The sequence below is a fragment of the Bos grunniens genome, chromosome 8 (assembly GCF_055505025.1).
Source record: "Bos grunniens cultivar Pamir isolate PY7600 chromosome 8, Bosgru_T2T1.0, whole genome shotgun sequence".
NCBI classification, from domain to species: Eukaryota; Metazoa; Chordata; class Mammalia; order Artiodactyla; family Bovidae; genus Bos; species Bos grunniens.
The window spans coordinates 51,808,241-51,831,284 of NC_141172.1; the positions used below are offsets into that span (position 1 = coordinate 51,808,241).

Consider the following 23,044-nt stretch of genomic DNA (forward strand, 5'->3'; position numbering starts at 1 on the left):
CTTGACTTCACATTCCAGGATGTCTGGCTCTAGGTGAGTGATCACACCATCATGATTATGTGGGTTGTAAAGATCTTTTTTGCATAGTTCTTCTGTGTCTTCTTGCCACCTCTTCTTAATATCTTCTGCTTCTGTTAGGTCCATGCCATTTCTGTCTTTTATCGAGCCCATCTTTGCATGAAATGTTCCCTAGGTCTTTAATTTTCTTGAAGAGATCCCTAGTCTTTCCCATTCTATTATTTTCTTCTGTTTCGTTGCATTGATCACGGAAGAAGGCTTTCTTATCTCTCCTTGCTATTCTTTGGAACTCTGCATTCAATGGGTATATCTTTCCTTTTCTCCTTTGTAAAAATGCAAAATAGTTGTCTGAGGAGGCCTTACAAACAGCTGTGAAGAGAAGAGAAGGGAAAGGCAAAGGAGAAGAGGACCACTGTCATACTGGTTTTTATATTTGCCTATTTATCTGCCTTTACTGGAGAACTTTATATTTCTGTGTAAGTTCAAGTTAGCACCTAGTGTTCTTTTTTTTTTTTTTTTTTTTTACTTATAGGACTTTAAAATTTCTTGTAAGGCAGCTGTCTTGGAAATGAACTCCCTCAATTTTTATCTGACATTAGTATCTTAATTTTACCCTCATTTTTGCTGGGTATAATGTTTGGTTGACAGTTTTTCAATTTTAATTCAGTACTTTAAATATATCATTACCTTGTTACTTTGGTTGCACTGTTTCTGCTGAGAAACCCATGATAATCTTATTGAGGATCCTTTGTACATGTGAAGTTGCTTTTCTCTTGTTGCCTTTAATAGTCTCTCTTTCATTATTCTGTTTCTTGCTTGGGATTCTTAAAATTTGTATATTCGTGTGTTTCCTCAAATTTCTAGCTATTATTGTTCAAATAACTCTATATTTATCTTTCTTCCTCGTGGAGTCCATGATTAATGTGCTGTATCTCTTCTCCTGGGCTCCCATTGTGTACGTATTGACCCACTTAATGATGTACCATAAGTTCCTTAGCCTCTCTTCCCTTTTCTTCATTGTTTTCTTTTTTGTTCCTAGTATTTTCAAATGACCTGTCTTCAGGTTTTCTAATTTTTTTTTTTTTGCCTGTTGAAGATTGCTTTGGATTTTCTCTAGTGAGTTTTCAATCCAGTTATTCTTATACCTCTATTGGAGTGTGTGTGTGTTTTCTACTTTCTTTCAAGACTTACAGTTGGTGGAATTTATATACAACGTTGTGTAAGTTTCAGGTGTACAACGTGTTGGCTTGATACTTTGTGTATTGCAGTGTGATTACCACCATAGCTTTAGCTAACACCTCCATCATATCACATACACATCATTTGTGTGTGTGTGTGGTCGGAATGCTTAAGATTTAGTCTCTCAACAGTGTTGAAGTATATAATACAGTATTTTTGACTGTAGTCACTCTGCTCTGCATTAGATCTCCAGAACTTAAATTATCTCCTAGTTGCTAGTTTGTGTTTTTTAACATTTCCCCAATTCTGCCACTTTCTAATCCCTGGTCACCACTGTTTTACTGTTTCTTTAAGTTTGACTCTTTTAGATTCTTTAAATAAATTATATCATACAGTGTTTATCTTTCCTCATCTGTCTTATGTCACCATAAACCCCTTAAAGGGGGTCCATCTATGTTGTTCCAAATGACAGGCTTTCTTTTTCATGGCTTAATATTCCCTTTATATATAAACCACATCTTTATCTATTCATCTTGATGACACTAACTGGTTTCCATATTTTGGCTATTGTCAATAATGTGCAGTAAACATGGGAATGCAGGAATCTTTCTGGTACCCCATTTTCTTTGCCTTTGAATATATATGAAATGGATTTTCTGAATCATATTCAAGATTTTTTAGTCACCGTTTTCTGCAGTTTGACTATGATATGCCTAAGGGTAAACTTTTTATTATTTTCCTGCCTGGTATTTTTGGAGCTTCCTGGCTCTGTGGTTTGGTGACTTTATAATTAATTTCAGAAATTTCTTAGCCATTATTGCTCCAAATGTATACATTTGCTCCTCTCTCCTTATTTGCCTTCTGGTATTCCTATTATGCCTAGGTTACAGCTTTTAGAATTGTCCTACGGTTCTTGGACATTGTTTTATCATTTTAATTTTATCTTTCTCTTTACATTTCAGTTCAGAAGTTTTTATTATTTTATTATGGAAGTTTATTTGGAAGCTATGTTATTAATATTTACATATCTTTAAGCTTGCTGATTTTTAAAAAAGTATGTGAAATGACTTAAACTTTATTTAAAATGTACATTTTCAAACTTGTTCAGTATTGTAAATTTATGGACAGGACAAAATAGAAATTATCACATAGTCACATTTTATTTTTATTTCTAATTTATTTTTTCATTGAAGGAAAGAGTCTTTAAGTCTGTTAGTGCTTTACAATTTTCAAAAGTTTCACATATATGATTTCATATAATCGCATAATAACCTTTTCCCCCTTCATCTCTGTATTGTTCCTCCCTCCTTCCCTCTCCCCACTGGTAACCACTAGGTTGTTCTGTATATTTGTGAGTTTGCTTCTTATTTGTTTTATTCACTAGTTGCATTTTTTTAGACTCCACATGTAAGTAATATACTTTCTCTGATTTATTTCACTTAGCATAATGCCTTCCAAGTCTGTCTGTGTTGCTGCAAATGGCAATATTTTATTCTTTCTTATGGCTATTATTCCATTTTATGTGTGTATTACATTTTCTTTATCCACTCATCTGTTGATGGACACTTGGGTTCCTTCCATTTCTTGGCACTTGTAAATAATCTGGGGCATTATACATGCACCCCAATGCCAATCTATGAGCATTGGGGTGCATGTATATTTTCCAATTAGTGTTTTTTTTTTTCTGAATATATACCCAGGAGTGGAATTGCTGAGTCATCTGGTAGTTATATTTTTAGATTTTGAGAAACTTCCACAGTGTCTTCCACAGTGGCTGCATCACTTTACATTCTCACCAACTGTGTACCAGGGTTCTCTCTCCTCCACATCCTTAGCAACATTAGTTACTTGTCTTCTTTTTGATGACAACCATTCTGACAGGTGTGAGGTGGTATCTTATTGTGGTTTTGATTTGCATTTCCCTGATGATTAATGATCTTGGGTGTGTTTTCCTATGCCTGTTGCCCATCTTCATGTCTTCTTTGGGAAAATGCCTATTCAGTTCCTTTGCTCATTTTTCAGTCTTGGTTTTTTTTTTTTTTTTGCCACTCTATGTGGTATGTGGGGTCTTAGTCCCCTGACCAGGGGTCAAGCCTGGGTCCCCTCCATACAGTGGAAACATGGAGTCTCAACCACTGGACCCCCAGGGAATTTAATTTCTCAGTGGGGGGGTTTGATATTGAGTTGTATCAGCTATTTTTTTAAAAAAAATTAATTTATTTTAGTTGGAGGAGAATTACACTATTGTAATGGTTTTTGCCATACATCAACATGAATCAGCCACGGGTATACAAGTGTCCCCCCATTCTAAACCCCCCTCCCAGCTCCTTCCCCACCCCATCCCTTTATGTTGTCCCAGAGCACCAATTGGGTGGTGCTTCATGCATTGGTCTCTGAGCTCACACTGGTCATCTGTTTTACATATGGTAATGTACATGTTTCAGTGCTGTTCTCTCAAGTCTTCCAACCCTCTCCTTCTCCCACTGAGTCCAAAAGTATGTTCTTTATGTCTGTGTCTCCTTTGCTTGCCTGCATGTAGTATTGTCAGTACCATCTAAGTTCTGTATATATGCGTTAATATACAGTATTTGTCTTTTTCTGACTTACTTCACTTCTGTATAATAGGTTCTAGGTTCATCCATCTTATTAGAATTGACTCAAATGAGTTCCTTTTACTAGCTGAGTAATATTCCATCGTGTATATGTACCACAACTTCCTCATACATTCATCTGTTGATGGACATCTAGGTTGCTTCCATGTCCTGCTGCTGCTGCTAAGTCGCTTCAGTCGTGTCCGACTCTGTGCGACCCCATAGATGGTTGCCCACCAGGCTCCCCTGTCCCTGGGATTCTCCAGGCAAGAACACTGGAGTGGGTTGCTACTTCCTTCTCCAATGCACGAAAGTGAAAAGTGAAAGGGAAGTCGCTCAGTCGTGTCCGACTCTTAGTGACCCCATGGACTGCAGCCTACCAGGCTCCTCCATCCATGGGATTTTCCAGGCAAGAATACTGGAGTGGGTCGCCATTGCCTTCTCCGTGTCCTAGCTATTGTAAATAGTGCTGCAGTGAACATTGCTGTACATGCGTCTCTTTCAGTTCTGGTTTCCTTGTGATATATGCCCAGTATTGGGATTGCTAGGTCTATGAGCTGTTAATATATATTGGGTATTGTCTCCTTATTGGTCTTATCATTTGGAAATATTTTCTCCTATTCAGTAGGTTTGTCTTTTTGTTTTGTCGATAATTTTCTTTGCTGTACAAAAGCTTTAAGCTTAAATACACGTTTTCTGCCTTTTTCTTTGCTCTAGAAGATGGATCCAAAAAAATACTGCTGCAATTAGGTCTTTAATCCAGGTTGAATTTATTTTTGTATATGGTGTTATAAAATGTTTTAATTTTATTCTTTTACATGTGGCTGTCCAGTTTTCTCAGCACCACTTACTGAAGAGACTGTTTTCTCCATTGTATATTCTTGTAGACTAATTGACTGTAAATATGGGCATGTATTTCTGGACTCTGCTCTTACATTGATCAATGTGTCTGTTTTTGTGCCAGTACTATACTGTTTGGATGATGATTTTTTTGTTGTTTAGTTGTTTGGTCATGTCCAACTCTTTGCGACCCAATGGACTGCAGCATGCCAGGCTTCCCTGTCCTTCAGTGTCTCCCAGAGTTTGCTAACTATCTCCTGGAGTTTGATAATGATAGCTTTGTAGTATAGTCTGAAGTCAGAGAGGGTGATTGCTCCAGCTCTGTTCTTTTTCAAGATTGTTTGGGCTATTCAGGGTCTTCTGTGTTTCCATGCAAAATTATTTGTTCTTGTTCTGTGAAAAATACCATTGGTATTTTGATAGGGGTTACACTGAGTCTATCTTTGCATTGGGTAGTATGATTATTTTTTGTTTTTTTCCTGAATACAGGTCTTGTACCTCTTTGGTTAGATTTATTCCTAGATACATTATTCTTTTTGATGCAGTAATATATTGGTTGTTTTTTTTTATAGTGTATAGAAATGCAACAGACTTCTCTATGTTAATTTTGTATTCTACAATTTACAGAATTCATTGATGAACTCCAGTAGTTTTCTGGTGCATCTTAAGGATTTTCTGGGTAGAGTACCATGTCATCTGCAGTGACAATTTTACTTTTTCCTTCCCAGTTTGGATTCATTTTATTTCTTTTTCTTCCCTGCTCTGGCTAGGACTTCCAAATCTATATTGAATAAATGTGGCAAGAGTGGACATACTTGTCTTGTTCTTGATCTTAGAGGAAATGCTTTCAGCTTTTCAGCATTGAGTATAATAGTAGCTGTGGGTTTGTCATATATGGTCTTTGTTATGTTGAGATTATCTGGAGCATCTTTCTTATACATGTTAAATTTATCAAAAGCTGTTTCTGCATCTGTTGAGAGAGTCATAAGGGTTTTATTCTTCAGTTTACTAATGTGCTGCATCACACTGATTGTTGTGTGGAGATTGAAAATTCCCTGCATCCCTGGGATAAATTCCACTTGATCATGGTGTATAAGCCTCTTAATGTATTGTTTTAGTCAGTTTACTAGTATTTTATTGAGGATTGTAGCATATGTGGTCATTAGTGATACCAGCCTGTTATTTTGTTTTCTTTTTTGTGGTATTTTTGGTTTTGGTATCAAGATGATGGTGTCTTCATGGAATGGGTTTGGAAGTGTTCTTCCTCTGAAATTTATGGAGTAGTTTTAGAAGAATAGGTGTTAACTCTTAAGTGTTTGGTAGAATTTGCCTGTGAAACCATCAGGTCCTGGAGTTTTTGTTTATTGGGAGTTTTTAATCACAGGTTAAATTATAGTACTTGTCATTGGCCTGCTCATGCTTTCTTTTGCTTCCTGGTTCAGTCTTGGAGACTTTGTGTGTTTTCAAAGTAGCAGCTTTTAGTTTACTTTTTCTTTTCTATTTTCTTGGTCTCTATTTCACTTATTTCTGCTCTGATGTTTATGATTTCTTTCCTTCTGCTAACTTTGAGTTTTGTTTGTTCTTTATCTCAGTTGCTTTAGGTATAAAGTTAGGTTTTTTTAATTGAGATTTTTCCTGTTTCCTGAGGTAAGCTTGTATTGCTATAAACTTCCCTCATGACTGCTTTTGCTGCTTCCCATAGGTTTTGGATTGTTGTTTTTTCATTTGTCTCTAGGTATATTTAAAATTTCCTTTTTTCCTAACTCCAGAAAAATAAATGACCCAATCAAAAAATGGGCCAAAGAACTAAATAGACATCTCTCCAAAGAAGACATACAGATGGCTAACAAACACATGAAAAGATGCTCAACATCACTCATTATCAGAGAAATGCAAATCAAAACCACTATGAGGTACCATCTCACACCAGTCAGAATGGCTGCGATCCAAAAGTCTACAAATAATAAATGCTGGAGAGGGTGTGGAGAAAAGGGAACCCTCTTACACTGTTGGTGGGAATGCAAACTAGTACAGCCACTATGGAGAACAGTGTGGAGATTCCTTAAAAAACTGAAAATAGAACTGCCTTATGATCCAGCAATCCCACTGCTGGGCATACACACTGAGGAAACCAGAAGGGAAAGAGACACGTGTACCCCAATGTTCATCGCAGCACTGTTTATAATAGCCAGGACATGAAAGCAACCTAGATGTCCATCAGCAGATGAATGGATAAGAAAGCTGTGGTACATATACACAATGGAGTATTACTCAGCCATTAAAAAGAATACATTTGAATCAGTTCTAATGAGGTGGATGAAACTGGAGCCTATTATACAGAGTGAAGTAAGCCAGAAGGAAAAACATCAATACAGTATACTAACGCATATATATGGAATTTAGAAAGATGGTAACAATAACCCAGTGTACGAGACAGCAAAAGAGACACTGATGTATAGAACAGTCTTATGGACTCTGTGGGAGAGGGAGAGGGTGGGAAGATTTGGGAGAATGACATTGAAACACGTAAAATATCATGTAAGAAACGAGATGCCAGTCCAGGTTCGATGCACGATACTGGATGCCTGGGGCTAGTGCACTGGGACGACCCAGAGGGATGGTATGGGGAGGGAGGAGGGAGGAGGGTTCAGGATGGGGAACACATGTATACCTGTGGCGGATTCATTTTGATATTTGGCAAAACTAATACAATTATATGAAGTTTAAAAATAAAAAAAATAAAATTTCCTCTTTTATTTATTCAGTGATCCATTGATTGTTTAGTAACATATTGATTAACCCATGTATTTGTGTTTTTTGCAGTTGTTTTTAGTGAGTTTCTCACCTTATAGCTTTGTGGTTGGAAGAGATGCTTGATACGATTTCAGTTTTCTTAAATTTACTGAGGCCTGCTTTGTGGTCCAACATGTGATCTATTCTGGAGAATGTTCTATGTGCATTTAAAAAGAATGTGTATCCTGCCGCTTTTTGATTGAATTCTGTCTATATATCAGTTAAGTAGATGTGGTATAGTCTGTCCTTTAAGTCCAGGGTTTCCAGTTTGATTTTCTGTCTGGATGATCTGTCCATTGATGTACATAAGGTTGTTAAAATCCCAACTATTATTGTGTTACTGTTGATGTCTCCTTTTTCATCTTTTAAGATTTGCCTTATATATTTAGTTGCTCTTCTCTTGGGTACACATATATTTACAGTTGTTTTATCTTCTTGGTTTGATCCTTTGATCAGTATGTAATGTTCTTTTCTATTTTTTGTAGCAATCTTTTTTAAAAATTTATTTTAATTGGAGGCTAATTACTTTATACTATTGTGGTGGTTTTTGCCATACATTCACATGAATCGGCCATGGGTGTACATGTGTTCCCCATCCTGAACCCCCTCCCACCTCCCTCCCCATCACATCCCCCAGGGTCATCCCAGTGCACTAGCCCTGAGCACCCTGTCTTATGCATTGAACCTGGACTGGCGATCTATTTCACATATGATAATAATATATATGTTTAAATGCTATCTCAAATCATCCCACCCTCGCCTTCTCCCACAGAGTCCAAAAGTCTGTTCTTTACATCTGTGTCTCTTTTGCTGTCTCACATATAGGGTCATCATTACCATCTTTCTAAATTCCATATATATGCGTTAATATACTATGTTGTTGTTTTTCTTTCTGACTTACTTCACTCTGTATTATAGGCTCCAATTTCATCTACCTCATTAGAACTGCTTCAAATGCATTCTTTTTAATGGCTGAGTAATATTCCATTGTGTATATGTACCACAGCTTTCTTATCCATTTGTTTGCTGATGGACATCTAGGTTGCTTCCATGTCCTGGCTATTATAAACAGTGCTGCGATGAACATTGGGGTACACATGTCTCTTTCACTTCTGGTTTCCTCGGTGTGTATGCCCAGCAGTGGGATTGCTGGGTCATATGGGAGTTCTATTTCCAGTTTTTTAAGGAATCTCCACACTGTTCTCCATAGTGGTTGTACTAGTTTGTAGCAATCTTTAAAGTATTTCATGTGATATAAATATTCCTAGTTAGGCTTTCTTTTGATTTCTGTTTACATGAAATACCTTTTTTCATTCTCTCTCAGTGTGTGTGTCTCTAGATCTGAAGTGAGTCTTGTGTAGTGGGTCTTGTTTGTGTATCCATTCAGCCACTCTGTGTCTTTCAGTTGGAGTGTTTAGTCCACTTATATTTAACTTAATTATTGATTCGTATGTTCTTACTGTCATTTTGTTAGCAGTTTTGTATTTGTTGTTGTAGGTTTTCTCCCTTTCTCCCCCGCCCCCCGCCACCTTTGTTCTCCTGTGATTTGACGAATATCTTTTGTGTTATGTTTGGGATTCCTTGTGTATATCTATTATAGATTTTGGTTTGTGGTCACAGTGATGTTTTTGTGTATAGCAGTCTATGCAAAACATAAAAGCCCAAACATCCCTACATGAGAAAGGAAATACTTTTAAGTCAAGGAAGTGCAGAGTCCCATGCATGATAAACCCAAGGAGGAACTCACAGAGACATACATTAGTCAAATTGACAAAAATTAAAGACAATGAGAAAATACTAAAAGCAACAAGGGAAAAAAAACGCATATAACATACAAGGGAATCTCTATAAGGTTATCCGCTGATTTTTAGGAGAAACTCTGCAGGCTAGAAGAGAATGGCACAATATATTCAAGGTGATTAAATGATAAAATCTACCTTCAAGAATACTGTACCCAGCAAGGCTCTCCTTGAGATTTAATGGAGAGATCAAAAGTTTACAATCAAGCAAAAGCTGAAAGAGTTCAGCACTGCCAAATCAGCTTTACAACAGTTGTTAAAGGAACCTTCTTTAGGTGAAAAAAGAAGACCGTAATTGAAAATAAGAATATTATTAAACAAAAAGGTCACTGGTAAAGGCAAACAGACAGTAAAGGTAGGAAGTCATCCACACACACAAAACTAGTAGGGAGGTTTAAAGATGAAAGTAGAAAAGTTATCGACACCCACAATAAGCTGTTGTTGTTTCATCAATCAGTTTTGTCCAACTCTTTTGTGACCCCATGGACTATAGCCCACCAAGCTCCTCTCTCTGTGGGATTTCCCAGGCAAGAATACTGGAGTGGATTGCCATTTCCTTCTCCAGGGGATCTTCCCCAGGAACCAAACCTGTGTCTCCTGCATTGACAGGCAGCCTTTACCACTGAGCCACCAGGGAAGCCCAAAATAAGCTGTTACTGCTACTGCTAAGTCACTTCGGTCGTGTCGGACTCTGTGCAACCCCATAGACGGCGGATACACAAAATAATTAGATACAAAACATAGTATGAAAAATAGTCATTGTGAAGGGATACAAAAAATAATTAGATACAAAATTTAGTATCAAAAATAGTCATAGTGAAGGGAGGAGAGTGCAAATACATGTTTTTAAAAAATTCATTTGAGATCGGCAACTTTAAACAGTTGCATAGATTGCTGTGCAAAACTTGTCGTAATCAGAAAAACCCCAAATCTAAAATCACTTGTACTTTAAATGGTACTGCTAATATCTAAATTTAGTTTTATATGTGGATATTAACTTTGGACAAATTAAATGTTGTTACCTCTTAATTTTTCTTCAGTATCATGTAGTTTTCATTTTGTTGCACTGGAAGCCCTTTTAAAATTTGTTAAAATATATTTGATAGAAATATTTTTTCTATCAAGTTTAATTTTTAACCAGTATATAGAGATATATAACGTTATAGACTTAAAGCTATTTATTTAGAGAAGATACATTTTAATGTAAAATAACATTTTACAGTATAATACTTTTTCCGGTTGTACTAATTCATCTTATGTCTGTGTAGTATATTGATTTAAAAAAAATTCAAAGCTGCCAGTTCAAAGAATTAGCCATAAATGGAAAGTTTAAGCTATACTGTTGAACATTATATAATGGTGCTTTCCAGGAGCTGGGGTTAGAGGAGAAATGGGAAGTTATTGTTTATAACGTTTCAGTTTTACAAGATAAAAAGAGTTATGAGGATGGATAGTGGTGATGGCCACACAAAAATGTGAATGTATTTCATACCACTGAACCAGATGCTTTAAAACAGCTGATGGTTAATTTTGTTGTTTGTATTATACCACAATAAAAAATGTATAATTAAAAAAAAAAAGAAAAAACAGTAAATGATACTCTATATACCTGTGTCATTCACCCAATATATATTGGTCAGTACCCCAATATATTAATGTTTGTTTCTAATTGTACAAGTCACTTCTATTAGATGTTCACTGATGTTACTTCTTGGTGTTTTCCCCGTATATCATGTGAACATCTAGATAACAGTTCAGTTCAGTTCTTTCGCTCAGTCGTGTCCAACTCTTTGCGATCCCATGAACGGCAGCATGCCAGGCCTCCGTGTCCATCACCAATTCCCGGAGTTCACCCAAACTCATGTCCATCGAGACAGTGATGCCATCTAGCCATCTCATCCTCTGTCGTCCCCTTCTCCTCCCGCCCCCAATCCCTCCCAGCATCAGGGTCTTTTCCAATGAGTCAACTCTTCGCATGAGGTGGCCAAAGTATTGGAGTTTCAGCTTCAGTATCAGTCCTTCCAGTGAACATCCAGGACTGATCTCCTTTAGGATGGACTGGTTGGATCTCCTTGCAGTCCAAGGGACTCTCAAGAGTCTTCTCCAACACCACAGTTAAAAGCATCAGTTCTTCGGCGCTCAGCTTTCTTCACAGTTCAACTCTCACGTCCATACATGACTACTGGAAAAACCATAGCCTTGACTAGGCGGACCTTTGTTGGCAAAGTAATGTCTCTGCTTTTTAATATGCTTTCTAGGTTGGTCATAACTTTCCTTCCAAGGAGTAAGTGTCTTTTAATTTCATGGCTGCAGTCATCATTTGCAGTGATTTTGGAGCCCCAAAAAATAAAGTCTGACACTGTTTCCACTGTTTCCCCATCTATTTCCCATGAAGTGATGGGACTAGATGCCATGATCTTAGTTTTCTCAGTGTTGAGCTTTAAGCCAACTTTTTCACATTCATCGAGAGGCTTTTTAGTTCCTCTTCACTTTCTGCTATAAGGGTGGTGTCATCTGCATATCTGAGGTTATTAATATTTCTCCTGGCAATCTTGATTCCAGCTTGTGCTTCTTCCAGCCTAGCGTTTCTCATGATGTACTCTGCATAGAAGTTAAATAAGCAGGGTGACAATATACAGCCTTGACATACTCCTTTTCCTATATGGAACCAGTCTGTTGTTCCATGTCCAGTTCTAACTGTTGCTTCCTGACCTGCATATAGGTTTCTCAAGAGGCAGGCCAGGTGGTCTGGTAGTCCCATCTCTTTCAGAATTTTCCACAGTTTATTGTGATCGAGTTACTCATATTCAAATTACTGCCTAAAAGTGAAGGCATTCATTTTCTGTAGCAGAATTAAAACAGAGCAAGATAGGACAACACTCAGTATCTCTAATTAATAAGAAATCCTTATTAATCTCACATGGTTGAATTAAAAATCTTTCCAGTTGCTCATTGCAAATATACTTAAGCAGTCATTTTTTCCAGTAATTTCTTACATCATGCTATGTTGGTAGATTCATATTATTTGTATAATTTTGATGAAAATATATCCATTATCCTTGAGCTACGCTGTATAGGTCAGAACTTAAATGATGTTTGCTCAAACGTAGAATCTTAGACTAAGTTGAAGAATGAAGGGGAGCCAACAATTATAGTTGGATTCTGTTTCTATTTACATTTTGATAACTGTTTTCCTTGATAGGACATTTAGGAATGAAGTATACCTACCTTGTTAAAGTTTATTTGAATATTTCACTTTTAGTTTTTTATTCATTTTGTTTTTTTCTTTTAGGAGCTGTGGCCCTGAAGAATCTTGAAATTAAAGAAAATGCCCTGGTATGTTTTGACAATAAGCACTTTCTTATGTTAGGTTCCATGAACAGGTTACATTTAGGTTACATGAACATCTTCCTGATTTGTCATCTTAAATTATTTAAGTTTAAGAAAACTTCTTAAAGTAATTTTTAAAAACTGTGAATTTTGCAAAATGGACTTTCAATCTCCATAGAAATACAACCTGACTGTAATTTCCCCCACTAAAAATATTTCTAAAATTTGTCTCTTCCCGTATGCTTTCATTTTAGATTTTTAACTTACCTCTCCAGTCATCTTCAGTTTTTTTTTTTTTTCCTGGTACCATTTTAATCATATATATATATTTTTTGCCATAGAATACAGTAGAATTAACACTGTTGTGCAGCCATCATCAGTATGTATTTCTGGAACATTTTTATTACACTAAGGAAGGCTTTGTCACCAGTAAGAAATAACATAACTCCCCATTCCCTTTCTCCACTCACCCTGCTAACTTCTGCTTCACTTAATTTGCCTATTCCAAGTACCTCATATAAATGGACTCCTGCTATGTTTGTCATTTTTTATCTAGTTTACTTAACATAATTCCTTTGAGGTTCATCCATGTTGTAGCAGGTATCAGGAAATCACTCCTTTTTATGAAGGCTGAATAGTATTGTATGTATATACTGCATTTTGGTCACTTTTCTGTTGATGTACACTTGGGTTGTTTTTGCCTCTGTGTCTTGTGAATAATGCTGCTATGAATATTAGTATTCATGTCTGTTCAAATCCTAGCTTTCATTCCTGTGGGTAAATACTTAGGAGTGAAATTGATGGATTATTTAGTAATTGTGCGTTTAGCCTTTTTAGGACCCCCCACACTAACTCAGTCCATAAAGAATTCACCTGCAATGCAGGAGGCCCGGTTTTGATTCCTGGGTTGGGAAGACTGCCCTGGAGAAGGAAATGGCAGTACACTCCAGTACTATTGTTCAGGAAGCTCAGGGACGGAGGAGCCTGCTGGGCTCCAGTCCATGGGGTCACAGGGGTCGGGCACGGCTGAGCCATTGAACCGCCGCCACACTGTTCCCAAAGCAGTTGAGCCACATTATGTAGGCGCACCTTGGAGATTTCGTAGGTTCGTTTCCAGTCCGCTACAGTCAAGTGAATATGGTCACAAAAAAGCAAGTCACGGAAGGTTTTGGTTTCCCAGGGTATTTAAAAATTATATTTACACTCTGTGTGTATATGCTCAGTTGCTCAGTCATGTGTGTCTCTTTGCAACCTGACAGACTGTAGCCCACCAGGCTCTTTGTCCATGGAATTTTCTAGGCAAGAACACTGGAATGGGTTGCCATTTCCTACTCCAGGGGATCTTCCAACCTGAAGATCAAACCCGCGTCTCTTGCATCTCCTGCATTGGCAGGCAGATTCTTTACCACTGTGCTACCTAGTCTAAAAAACCAGTGTACGTACATCAGTTAAAAACTAATGCTGTTGGGAAAGTGGCACTGATAGATTTCCTCGATGAAGGATTGCCACAAACCTTCAATTTGATTAAAAAAAAAAGACAAAACCAAAAAAAAAAAAATAGCAGTACCTGGGAAGTGCAACAAAGTAAAGCACAGTAAAATGAAGTATACCTGAATTCCCACCAGCAGTACGTGAATTCCAATTTTCCATATCCTTGAAAACATTTACTTTCTGTTTTTTTGATAATAACTATCCTAATGAGCATGAAGTGGTAAATCTTACTGGTTTTCCTTACTGCTTCTCCAATGATTAGTGAGGTTGAGCATCTTTACATGTGCTTGTTGACCATTTTTATATGTTCTTTGGAGAAATAGAAATGTCTGTTGAAAAGCATTGCTGATTTTTTAAAATCATGGTTTTTTTTGGGGGGGTGGTGCACTTTGGTTCTTTACATATTTTGGGTATTTCCCTTTGTCAGAAGATATGATTTGCAAATACTTCCTCACATTTTGTGGGTTGTCTTTTGCTTCTGTTAACAGTGTTATATACAAACATTTTTTATGTAAAAAGTTAAATTTTGATGAAATCGAATTCATCTTTTTTTAAAAATTGTTGTTGCCTGTGGTTTTCATGTGATATCCAAGAAATCACATGATTTTGTTTTCTTCTGAACATTTTATAGTTTTAGTTCTTACATTAGATCTTTGGTTCATTCCGAGTTAATTTTCATATATGGTATAAGATAAGGGTCAACTACATTCTTTTTGCAAGTGGATATCCAGTTATCCTAGTACCATTTATTGAAAAGGTTGTCTTTTCTCCTATTGAATGAGGAGAAATTTATTTGAGGACATTTTTTGCACTAGTGGTTTAGTTTCCCTTCAAATACACACTGACAGTGAAATTTCCCACTTTGTTTTCTTTTTCAAACAGTGTAAAAGCTGTAGTGATTCTGGTATGAGTAACTTTGGTGGTCAGTATTGCTGTAGAATCTTTCGCTGTTTAAGGTGATCAGGCTCTGAATTTTATGGATTTGAAGATATTGCAGTTATGTATTTAGAAACTTAAATAAGTATTGAAGGTAAAGAGAAGATGTTGCTGCTGCTGCTGCTGCTAAGTCGCTTCAGTCGTGTCTGACTCTGTGCGATCCCATAGATGGCAGCCCACCAGGCTCCCCCGTCCCTGGGATTCTCCAGGCAAGAACACTGGAGTGGGTTGCCATTTCCTTCTCCAATGCATGAAAGTGAAAAGTGAAAGTGAAGTCACTCAGTCGTGTCTGACTCTTAGCGATCCCATGGACTACAGCCTACCAGGCTAAGTTAACTTAAATCCCTTAAGTAATCTTGGGAAGAAAAAATTAGTTATGTGTTTTGCAAACTGTGTATGTACTAAGATTTTGCATATATATTTTTTTGTAGAGTCAACTGGACGTACCATTTAAAATTAAAGTTGGCCATATAGGTAAGCTGTCTTTGTTATTTGTATGTCCTCCTGTTAGACATGTAACCAGAATAATATGTCTAGTATCTCTATAATGTGATATAATGTTTCTGAGCATAAATTAAAAGAATCATGTGTTTTCACCTATATAAAACTTTGTTGTGTAACTTAATGTCTGTTGTGGTCCATATATCCCTGTTGAATACCTGTGAAATACTTTAAAAACATATTTCTAGCTGTACTGGGGCTTCGTTGTTGCAGGCGAGCTTTCCCTAGTTGTGGTGAGTGGGAGCTACTCTCTCGGTGTGCTGTGAGGGCTTCTCATTGCAGCAGTTTCTTTTGTTGTGGAGTACAGGCTCTAGGGCACATGGGCTTCAGTAGTTGTAACATGGGCTTAGTAGTTAGAACTTGTGGGCTCCAGAGTGCAGTGTGGGCTCAGTAGTTTTGGTACACATGCCCAGTTGCCCAGTGGCATGTAGTGTCTTCCTGGACCAGGGATCAAACCAGTGTCCCTTGCATTGCAAGGTGGATTCTTAACCCCTGCCACCAGGGAAGCCCCAATACTTGTGAAATTATACATCTTGTTAAGTGTTGAAATGAGTTGAGATCCAAAGCATTAAAACTAGTGGAGAGCATGACTGTCTCAGTTTCTTAAGTTTCTGACTAGTTATCATTGCTGTATTCTGATTGGCCATGGATAAGTGGTATAAGGAATTGGGTCTGGATCCTCCAGGCAGTTTGGTCAGGAACCAGTCAAAAACCTGGTTTCTGTTCTGTTAGTTTTCTAGGAAACACTATGCTAATTTTGTTGTATTACATTTCTAGTTTTTGTAGTTTACATATACTGGTTGAGCAGAATTACATTGAGCAGAAATTGATTCAAATGTGTTTAATAAAGACATATATGTTTCATTTCTTAAATTATTTCAGTTTATTGTTTTAACTTTGTTGTTTAAACTATTGGTTTACATATTGTGCAAGATTATAGTATTATTATCTGTGACTTAAAAGTAGTAGTATGCAGATAATTTGTGTAGAAGAATTTATATAATGTTATTGCAATGTATTGGTGTCACTTGGAGAATAAGGTGTTTTGAAAGCTTATATAAATTACCTAATGAAAATCTCCACAATTTTGTGCTCTTATAGTTGTTATTAGACCATATGCCAAAGAAGCTTTTTTCATTTACATTGCTAGGACTCTTAATTCTGTTTCTCTTCTTCCTTTTGCCCCCATAATTTAAACACTACTTAGTATAAATAAAATGGGGAAAATGTCACCCATTACTTTTCTACCTAGTATATTTATTTTTGCAAATTTTTATAAGGTTTTTTACATGTGAACATTTTGACTTGTAATCATGGTGTATGTAGGATTTTATATATTTTTAAATTATCATTAATAAAGATTCCTCATAATCCATATTGATTTGACCTCCCTTATTTCTCAATATTGCATATTACAAAATTTGAACAATGTAATCTTATTTCTATTGGTCCAAAAATTTACAGTAAACATTTTCATATACTTTTTGAAAGTATTTTGAAAGTCATTGAATTTTATAACTATGATCATTGTAAATCAGTGTATATAAATTTAACATCTATTCTAGAAAACGATATAAGGACAGTAGGTAGACTTGCTTTCATTTAGTGCCTTCATTATTTCTGTTTTCTCTTTTCTTTTCTGACCATGTTTAAAAATGATGACAGGGTAAATTTTCAGTGTTAATGTAAGGTGGTAGAAAGTACACTGAACTGATACCTAATACATAAGATAATCTTGAGAGTCATTTAAGGTTTCATTTGCATATCTCTATCATAGAAACTGCCATTATTTAATATCATTATTTTTTCTTCTAGACAGTAAGTTTTTTGAGAAGTGGATTTAATTTTAAAATTTTAATATCTTCACTTAGCACAATACTTGGCTTATAGTAGGAACACAGTCTGCTAAATGAAGTACACATTTCCAAATGAGTGATGTAGTGGTGCAACCAGTTTTATAAGAACATATTGTCCCCTTGCCATTAATGGGGGTTGTTAATCTTACTGATTTTTCAAAGTTTTCCTCATTTAAGATGCAGAATTGCATACATATCAAATATACTTACATACATACTTTCAAAGTAATTGTTTTCATGTGGAAGATTTTTAAAGTACCTTCTTATGTATTTTTTCTGATTTTTCTAAATTTTCTATAATAAGAAGCCTGCCCTTCATAAGGAAGGAAAAAATGATTTGGTTTAAAACAAATGCTTAGTGGTACAAATGGTATATTGGTAGTATAGAAATTTAAAATGGTCACTATCTTCTCTGATTTTAAAACTTAGAAAGCTATTCCTCTTTTAGAAGTCAGGTAGTTTATTTTTCTCTAAATTAGTATGGAGAAATCTTTTTCTTGATTTGGCATTTTTAAAAACATGGGTTTTTGGAGTTATATAATACAGTATGTCTAAGTATGTAGTATTGTTTTTCAGTCACTAAGTTGTGTCTGACTCTTTGAGACTCCATGGACTGCAGCACAGGCTTCCCTGTTCTTCACTATCTCCTGGAGTTTGCTCAAATTCATGTCCACTGAGTCGTTGATACCATCTAACCATTTCATCCTCTGCTCCCCTCTTCTCCTTTTGCCTTCAATCTTTCCCAGCATCAGGGTCTTTTCCAGTGAGTTGACTCTTCACATCAGGTAGCCAGAGTATTGGAGCTTTAGCCTCAGCATCAGTCCTTCCAGTGAATATTCAGGACTGATTCCTTTAGGATTGACTGGTCCAGGCAGTCCAAGGGACTCTCAAGTCTTCTCTAGCACCATAATTCAAAAGCATCAATTCTTGGGTGCTCAGCCTTCTTTATGGTTGAACTCTCACATCTATACATCACTTCTGGAAAAACCATAGCTTAGATTATGCTGACCTTTGTTGGTAAAGTGATGTTTTTGGTTTTTAATACACTGTCTAGATTTGTCGTAGGTTTCCTTCTAAGGAGTTAATGCACCAATAATGTATTTAGTAAGTCTTTTCCTTCCCTGATCATGACAACTAATTTTAAATCTAGAGATTCATACTTTCTAAAAATATTTTTTAATATTAAAAATTATTGTAGAAGTTTTCTACATATACTAAATACATAAAATACATAAAACTAGAATTAATAGTATAATGAGTCCTTTACATCATATTCTTTAGTTTAAGAAATCTAATGCTTTTAAAATACTTTGCTGTTGGGTTGTAGCAAAATATTTTTATTAGTTGAAATGATTTTCTAATATTGCCCAGGATCCTTGATTATTATCATAGGAATTTATGAGTATATACACTTATGATAATCATACTTATACAAATATCATATATATACAAATATGTACATAGTGTGTAAAATCGCTATAAAATATACTTGTATAAAGTATGTAATCTTCCTTTTTATCGTATAAGAAAAATATTTAGAGATTTTGAATAAGAATTGGTACAAATCAATCTTATTTTATCAAAGATTATTGATTAACGGAAGGATAATACTGATAGGTTTGTGGTACATATCACCACAATAGAAACTTGTAAATATTTAGAACATTTTTTAGTAGATTTTCCAACAATACTAATACAGATAATTTCAAATCATCACTAAAAAGACTTTTAGTTTATTGTTGTAAAATAGCTTTCTATAAAGTTAATGAGCTCGTAAAGTCAAAGACTACTTTGTTATCTCCCTTAGTGCTTGATAGAAAATAGGCTGATAGTAAATCTAGATTGAAAGAATAATATTTTTTCTTTTTTTTCATATAGGTACTCTTAATCTTATAATTCCATGGAAAAACCTTTATACCCAACCAGTTGAAGCTGTATTGGAAGGCGTTTATTTACTCATAGTGCCTTCTTCTAGTAAGTCAAATTTTAAACATTGTCATTTCAATTACTCCTTTTTTTAATGTGAAAAAATCTTTATATTTGATAATTTGTTCAAATAATTTTGGTGAATTTTTTGAGCTTTTTTAATATTTAAATGTGTTATTTTGGTAATATAAAGTAAATTGGTTTTTACCCTCAATTTTTGTGAACTTTGAATTAGTGATTATTTTGCAGGATATTTTTGGAATGAGTATATTTAAATTTAAGGTAATTAAGAGTCTTCCTTTTTTATACTTTCTGCAGGAATAAAATATGATCCTATAAAAGAAGAAAAACAACTCTTTGAAGCAAAGCAACAGGAATTGAAAAGAATAGAAGAAGCAAAACGAAAAGTAGCTGATCAAGGTAAAGATAACAATAAGAATGGTAATAAGAAAAGCAGAAAAGAGCTAAATATTTATTACATTACTATATTATTTTCTTCTGGAAGCACTGAGATTACTTTAAAAATATGATAGTCTTATTACAAGAATTTTAATGTGGTTTCTATGTTTTATCATGTTTATAGAAATTTTACCTTATAGAAATTTACCTTAGTGCAAATAATATTCCAAACTTATAAGGATGAGGTTAGTTTTTTAGTAGTTAATTTCATGAGGTTTTTTTTTTTTTACCTTTCTAGTCTTCTCTTCCTTATTCCACTTTTATCAGTTCTTCACCTTTTGGAGATACTTAGTTTCTTGATATATTTCCAAATCTGTTTACCCTCTGGCGTCACATACATTCCTGTTCAGCTTAGACCAAAATGGTCCATTACTTTAGTCCCCTTCTTTTGTTAGTATTAGAGATGTCCTGCAGAAATCTAACCCCTTTCCACTTATTGCTGTTGATGATAATGGAGTAATGGTAGGAGTTCTTTATATAACCATCAACATCTACACTCCTGTACTCTGACTCTTAACTTTTCCTTCTAGTGAAGCTTTCTCTTTGACATGTAAATATGCCATAGCCTCTCTTATCTTTTAAGCATCAAGTCATGTTCCTATGGTTAGCTTATGCTCCTCCATCCTTTGATGCTAAGCATCTTAGAAGAGTTGTGTGTGTACTGCTCAAAATGTCCTTGCCATTAACTTACTTTTTAAATAAAAAGAAAGCAATAATAAACGATTTACTGGTTGGCAAACAAGTTAAAAAAAGGCATTAAAAAAAGGAGATTTACCACAATTCCTGGCAATACTTCTTATGTTTTCATCTCTATTGTCTTTCATCCATACCCTCATCCTCTTTTTTTTAAAAAATTTTTTATTGTAGTGTTCATATAAAATTTGCCTTCTTAATGACTTTTAAGTAGTTCAGTGGTATTAAATACATTTATTGTATTGCATCCACTATCATCATCTCTCCCCATATCTCTTTTCATCTTGTAAAATTGAAACTTTACACTCGATAGACAATAACACACCCATTCTTTCCCCCTTTACCCCCAGACCCGGGAAAAACTGCAATTTTGCTTTTTGTCTGTTTGGTTTTGACTGTTCTGAGTAATCATGCAAGTGGAATCATATAGTATTTGTATTTTCTTCAGTGGTTTATTTCCCCATGTAAAGTATTATGTCTTCATAATGTCGGACAGGACTGAGTGACTTTACTTTCACTTTATGTCTTCAAGGTTTATCCATGTTGTAGCATTTGTCACAGTTTTCTTTTTAAGGCTGAATAAGATTCCATTGTGTATCTGTGTGTAAAAATTAGTATTTTAGCATCTTTTTGTCTGCTTATTGACCATTTGCTTATCATGGGAAGTCAGATCCCTAGTTTTGATTAGCAGTTGGATGTGGGTCTTAACATTTATTACATAGACCTTTTACTTAGTATGTCCATTTTGGCATGATGGATTTCCTTGTACCTTCACATACATAGTCTCAGAGTCTGGAGCCTGTCAGTTTTATTGTCTCCAGAATAAACATTTGCTTCTTATGGAGTGGGAAAAAGGATAATTGCTTGATCCTGTGGATTGGAAGAGGAAGGATACCTAGAAATCTAACTACTCAATATACAGACTTTAAGCCAATCCTTATATGATCACCTTCTTCTTCCACCTCTTTGCCATTTATATTTTCAGAGGATTCCAGTTACTGAATCTTCCCAGGGTTCTTTTTTTAGCTCATATTGTATTTTATTGGCATCTCAATTTATGGGCATTTGAGATCAAATTTCTTCTTCTGTCATGTTGTCTAAGCCCATCTGCTTTCCAGCTTCTGAATTTTTTAAGCTTTCTCTTATTCTTCTACACTCTTTTCTTTTTGTCTTGGAGATTTATCCATTTTTCCCCTTTTGCCTTCATGGGGTTTTACTGAGGAAGAGAAAAATAGATGCAAACTCATGTTTGCATGAGTATAACTAGAAGTGCCTCCTAGTTATACTTAAATCTAAAATATAAATGGCCATGCTTAAGATTCATCCATTATACCTGTTATCAGATAGAATTTTGAACTCTTCAACAAAATACTTTGTTGCTCTTATGACTTGAATCTTGTCTACCTTTCCAGCCTTTTACTGACCCCATCCCTTTCATATCTTTTCTGTTCTTTGTTCCAGCCATACTGGCCTATTTGTAGTTTACTGAATGTACCAACTACTCTGTGATCATATCTTACTTCCTGCATTATTCAATATACTTTTGAGAGTTGTCAGCGTTAGGAAGATAGTTCAGGCTGTAAGGTATGGATGAGATTCTCTGCAGCAACAGTATAAAATGAGAAGAGAAACATTTCTAGAACTAAGCCCTAAAGAAAGCCAACATTTAAGGATTGTGTAGAGGAGGAAAACAGCAAAAAAAAAAAAAAAAAAAAAAAAGACCAAGAAAGAGTGGTTAGGTAAGTATTACAGTAGGAAATTTGGAGGTTACATTTCGATGGGAAAAGAGTGGTTTGGAAAGTGAAGAATATGTCAGATCCTGCTGATTTATCAGGTATATTGAGGATTAAGAAATAATCATTTTATTTATGACATGGAGGTCCTTGGTTACCTTAGAAATTGCTATTTCGATTTAGTGATGATTGCAGAGAGGAAGCTTTGGTTTCTTCATAGTTGTAAAGTGGTTTGCTAAGAGTAAAAAGAGCAGTGAAAGAATTGTTGGACTTTTGAAGAGTACCAAGAGGAATTTTAAGATGGTTACTCTGGAGTGTGAACAAGTTGATTGGAGAAATGTAGTAAGGTTGTTGGTTAGTTGAAGTTGGTAATGACTAACTTAAAGTAATTGCAGTCTGTTTTGTGGTAATTTTCTTCTCCCCTACTCACCTGGCAAGGCATACACGTTTATATAAAAAGTAGAATTTGGATTTGTGTCGGCTTGGAACTTTATTGACAGAAGAAAAAGGAGAAAAAAGAAAGCAGAAGAGTTTAAAATGTTGGTGAAATAATGTATTAAGGAATCTGAGCTGGGTAAGGAAGTCCGAAAGAAACTAGTTGATAGGGAAAGAAAAATTTAGCATTTAATTGAATAACTAAATTTATAGAGCAGAGGATTTTATTAGGTAGTGGTGGGATTCAACATTTAAAATAAAAAACTCTCATCTTCAAAGAGTTTTTTTCTACTTCTGTTTATTAATTCTAAAGTCCTGTTCAGTATGTTCGTTCACTCATGCTTCCCTTTGATGCAAGTATGAGAATACCTTCATCAGCTTTTCTTTCTCTGAGACTTTCTGGGTCAGCTGAATTAGGAAGTAGTCGGAGAAGGCAATGGCACCCCACTCCGGTGTTCTTGCCT

General features: G+C 35.4%; 1 protein-coding gene across 2 annotated transcripts in view; it reads left to right on the forward strand.

Annotated features, from left to right (window-relative positions):
- The window catches only part of VPS13A (vacuolar protein sorting 13 homolog A), a 282,305-nt gene that overhangs the window by 14,370 nt on the left and 244,891 nt on the right, over positions 1-23,044 (forward strand). For both annotated transcript variants that reach the window (XM_086415617.1, XM_086415618.1), the window contains exons 2-5: positions 12,513-12,556; positions 15,409-15,451; positions 19,213-19,308; positions 19,579-19,680. In XM_086415617.1, the coding sequence (XP_086271743.1) occupies positions 12,513-12,556; positions 15,409-15,451; positions 19,213-19,308; positions 19,579-19,680 (285 nt within the window). The remainder of the gene's footprint in view (positions 1-12,512; positions 12,557-15,408; positions 15,452-19,212; positions 19,309-19,578; positions 19,681-23,044) is intronic.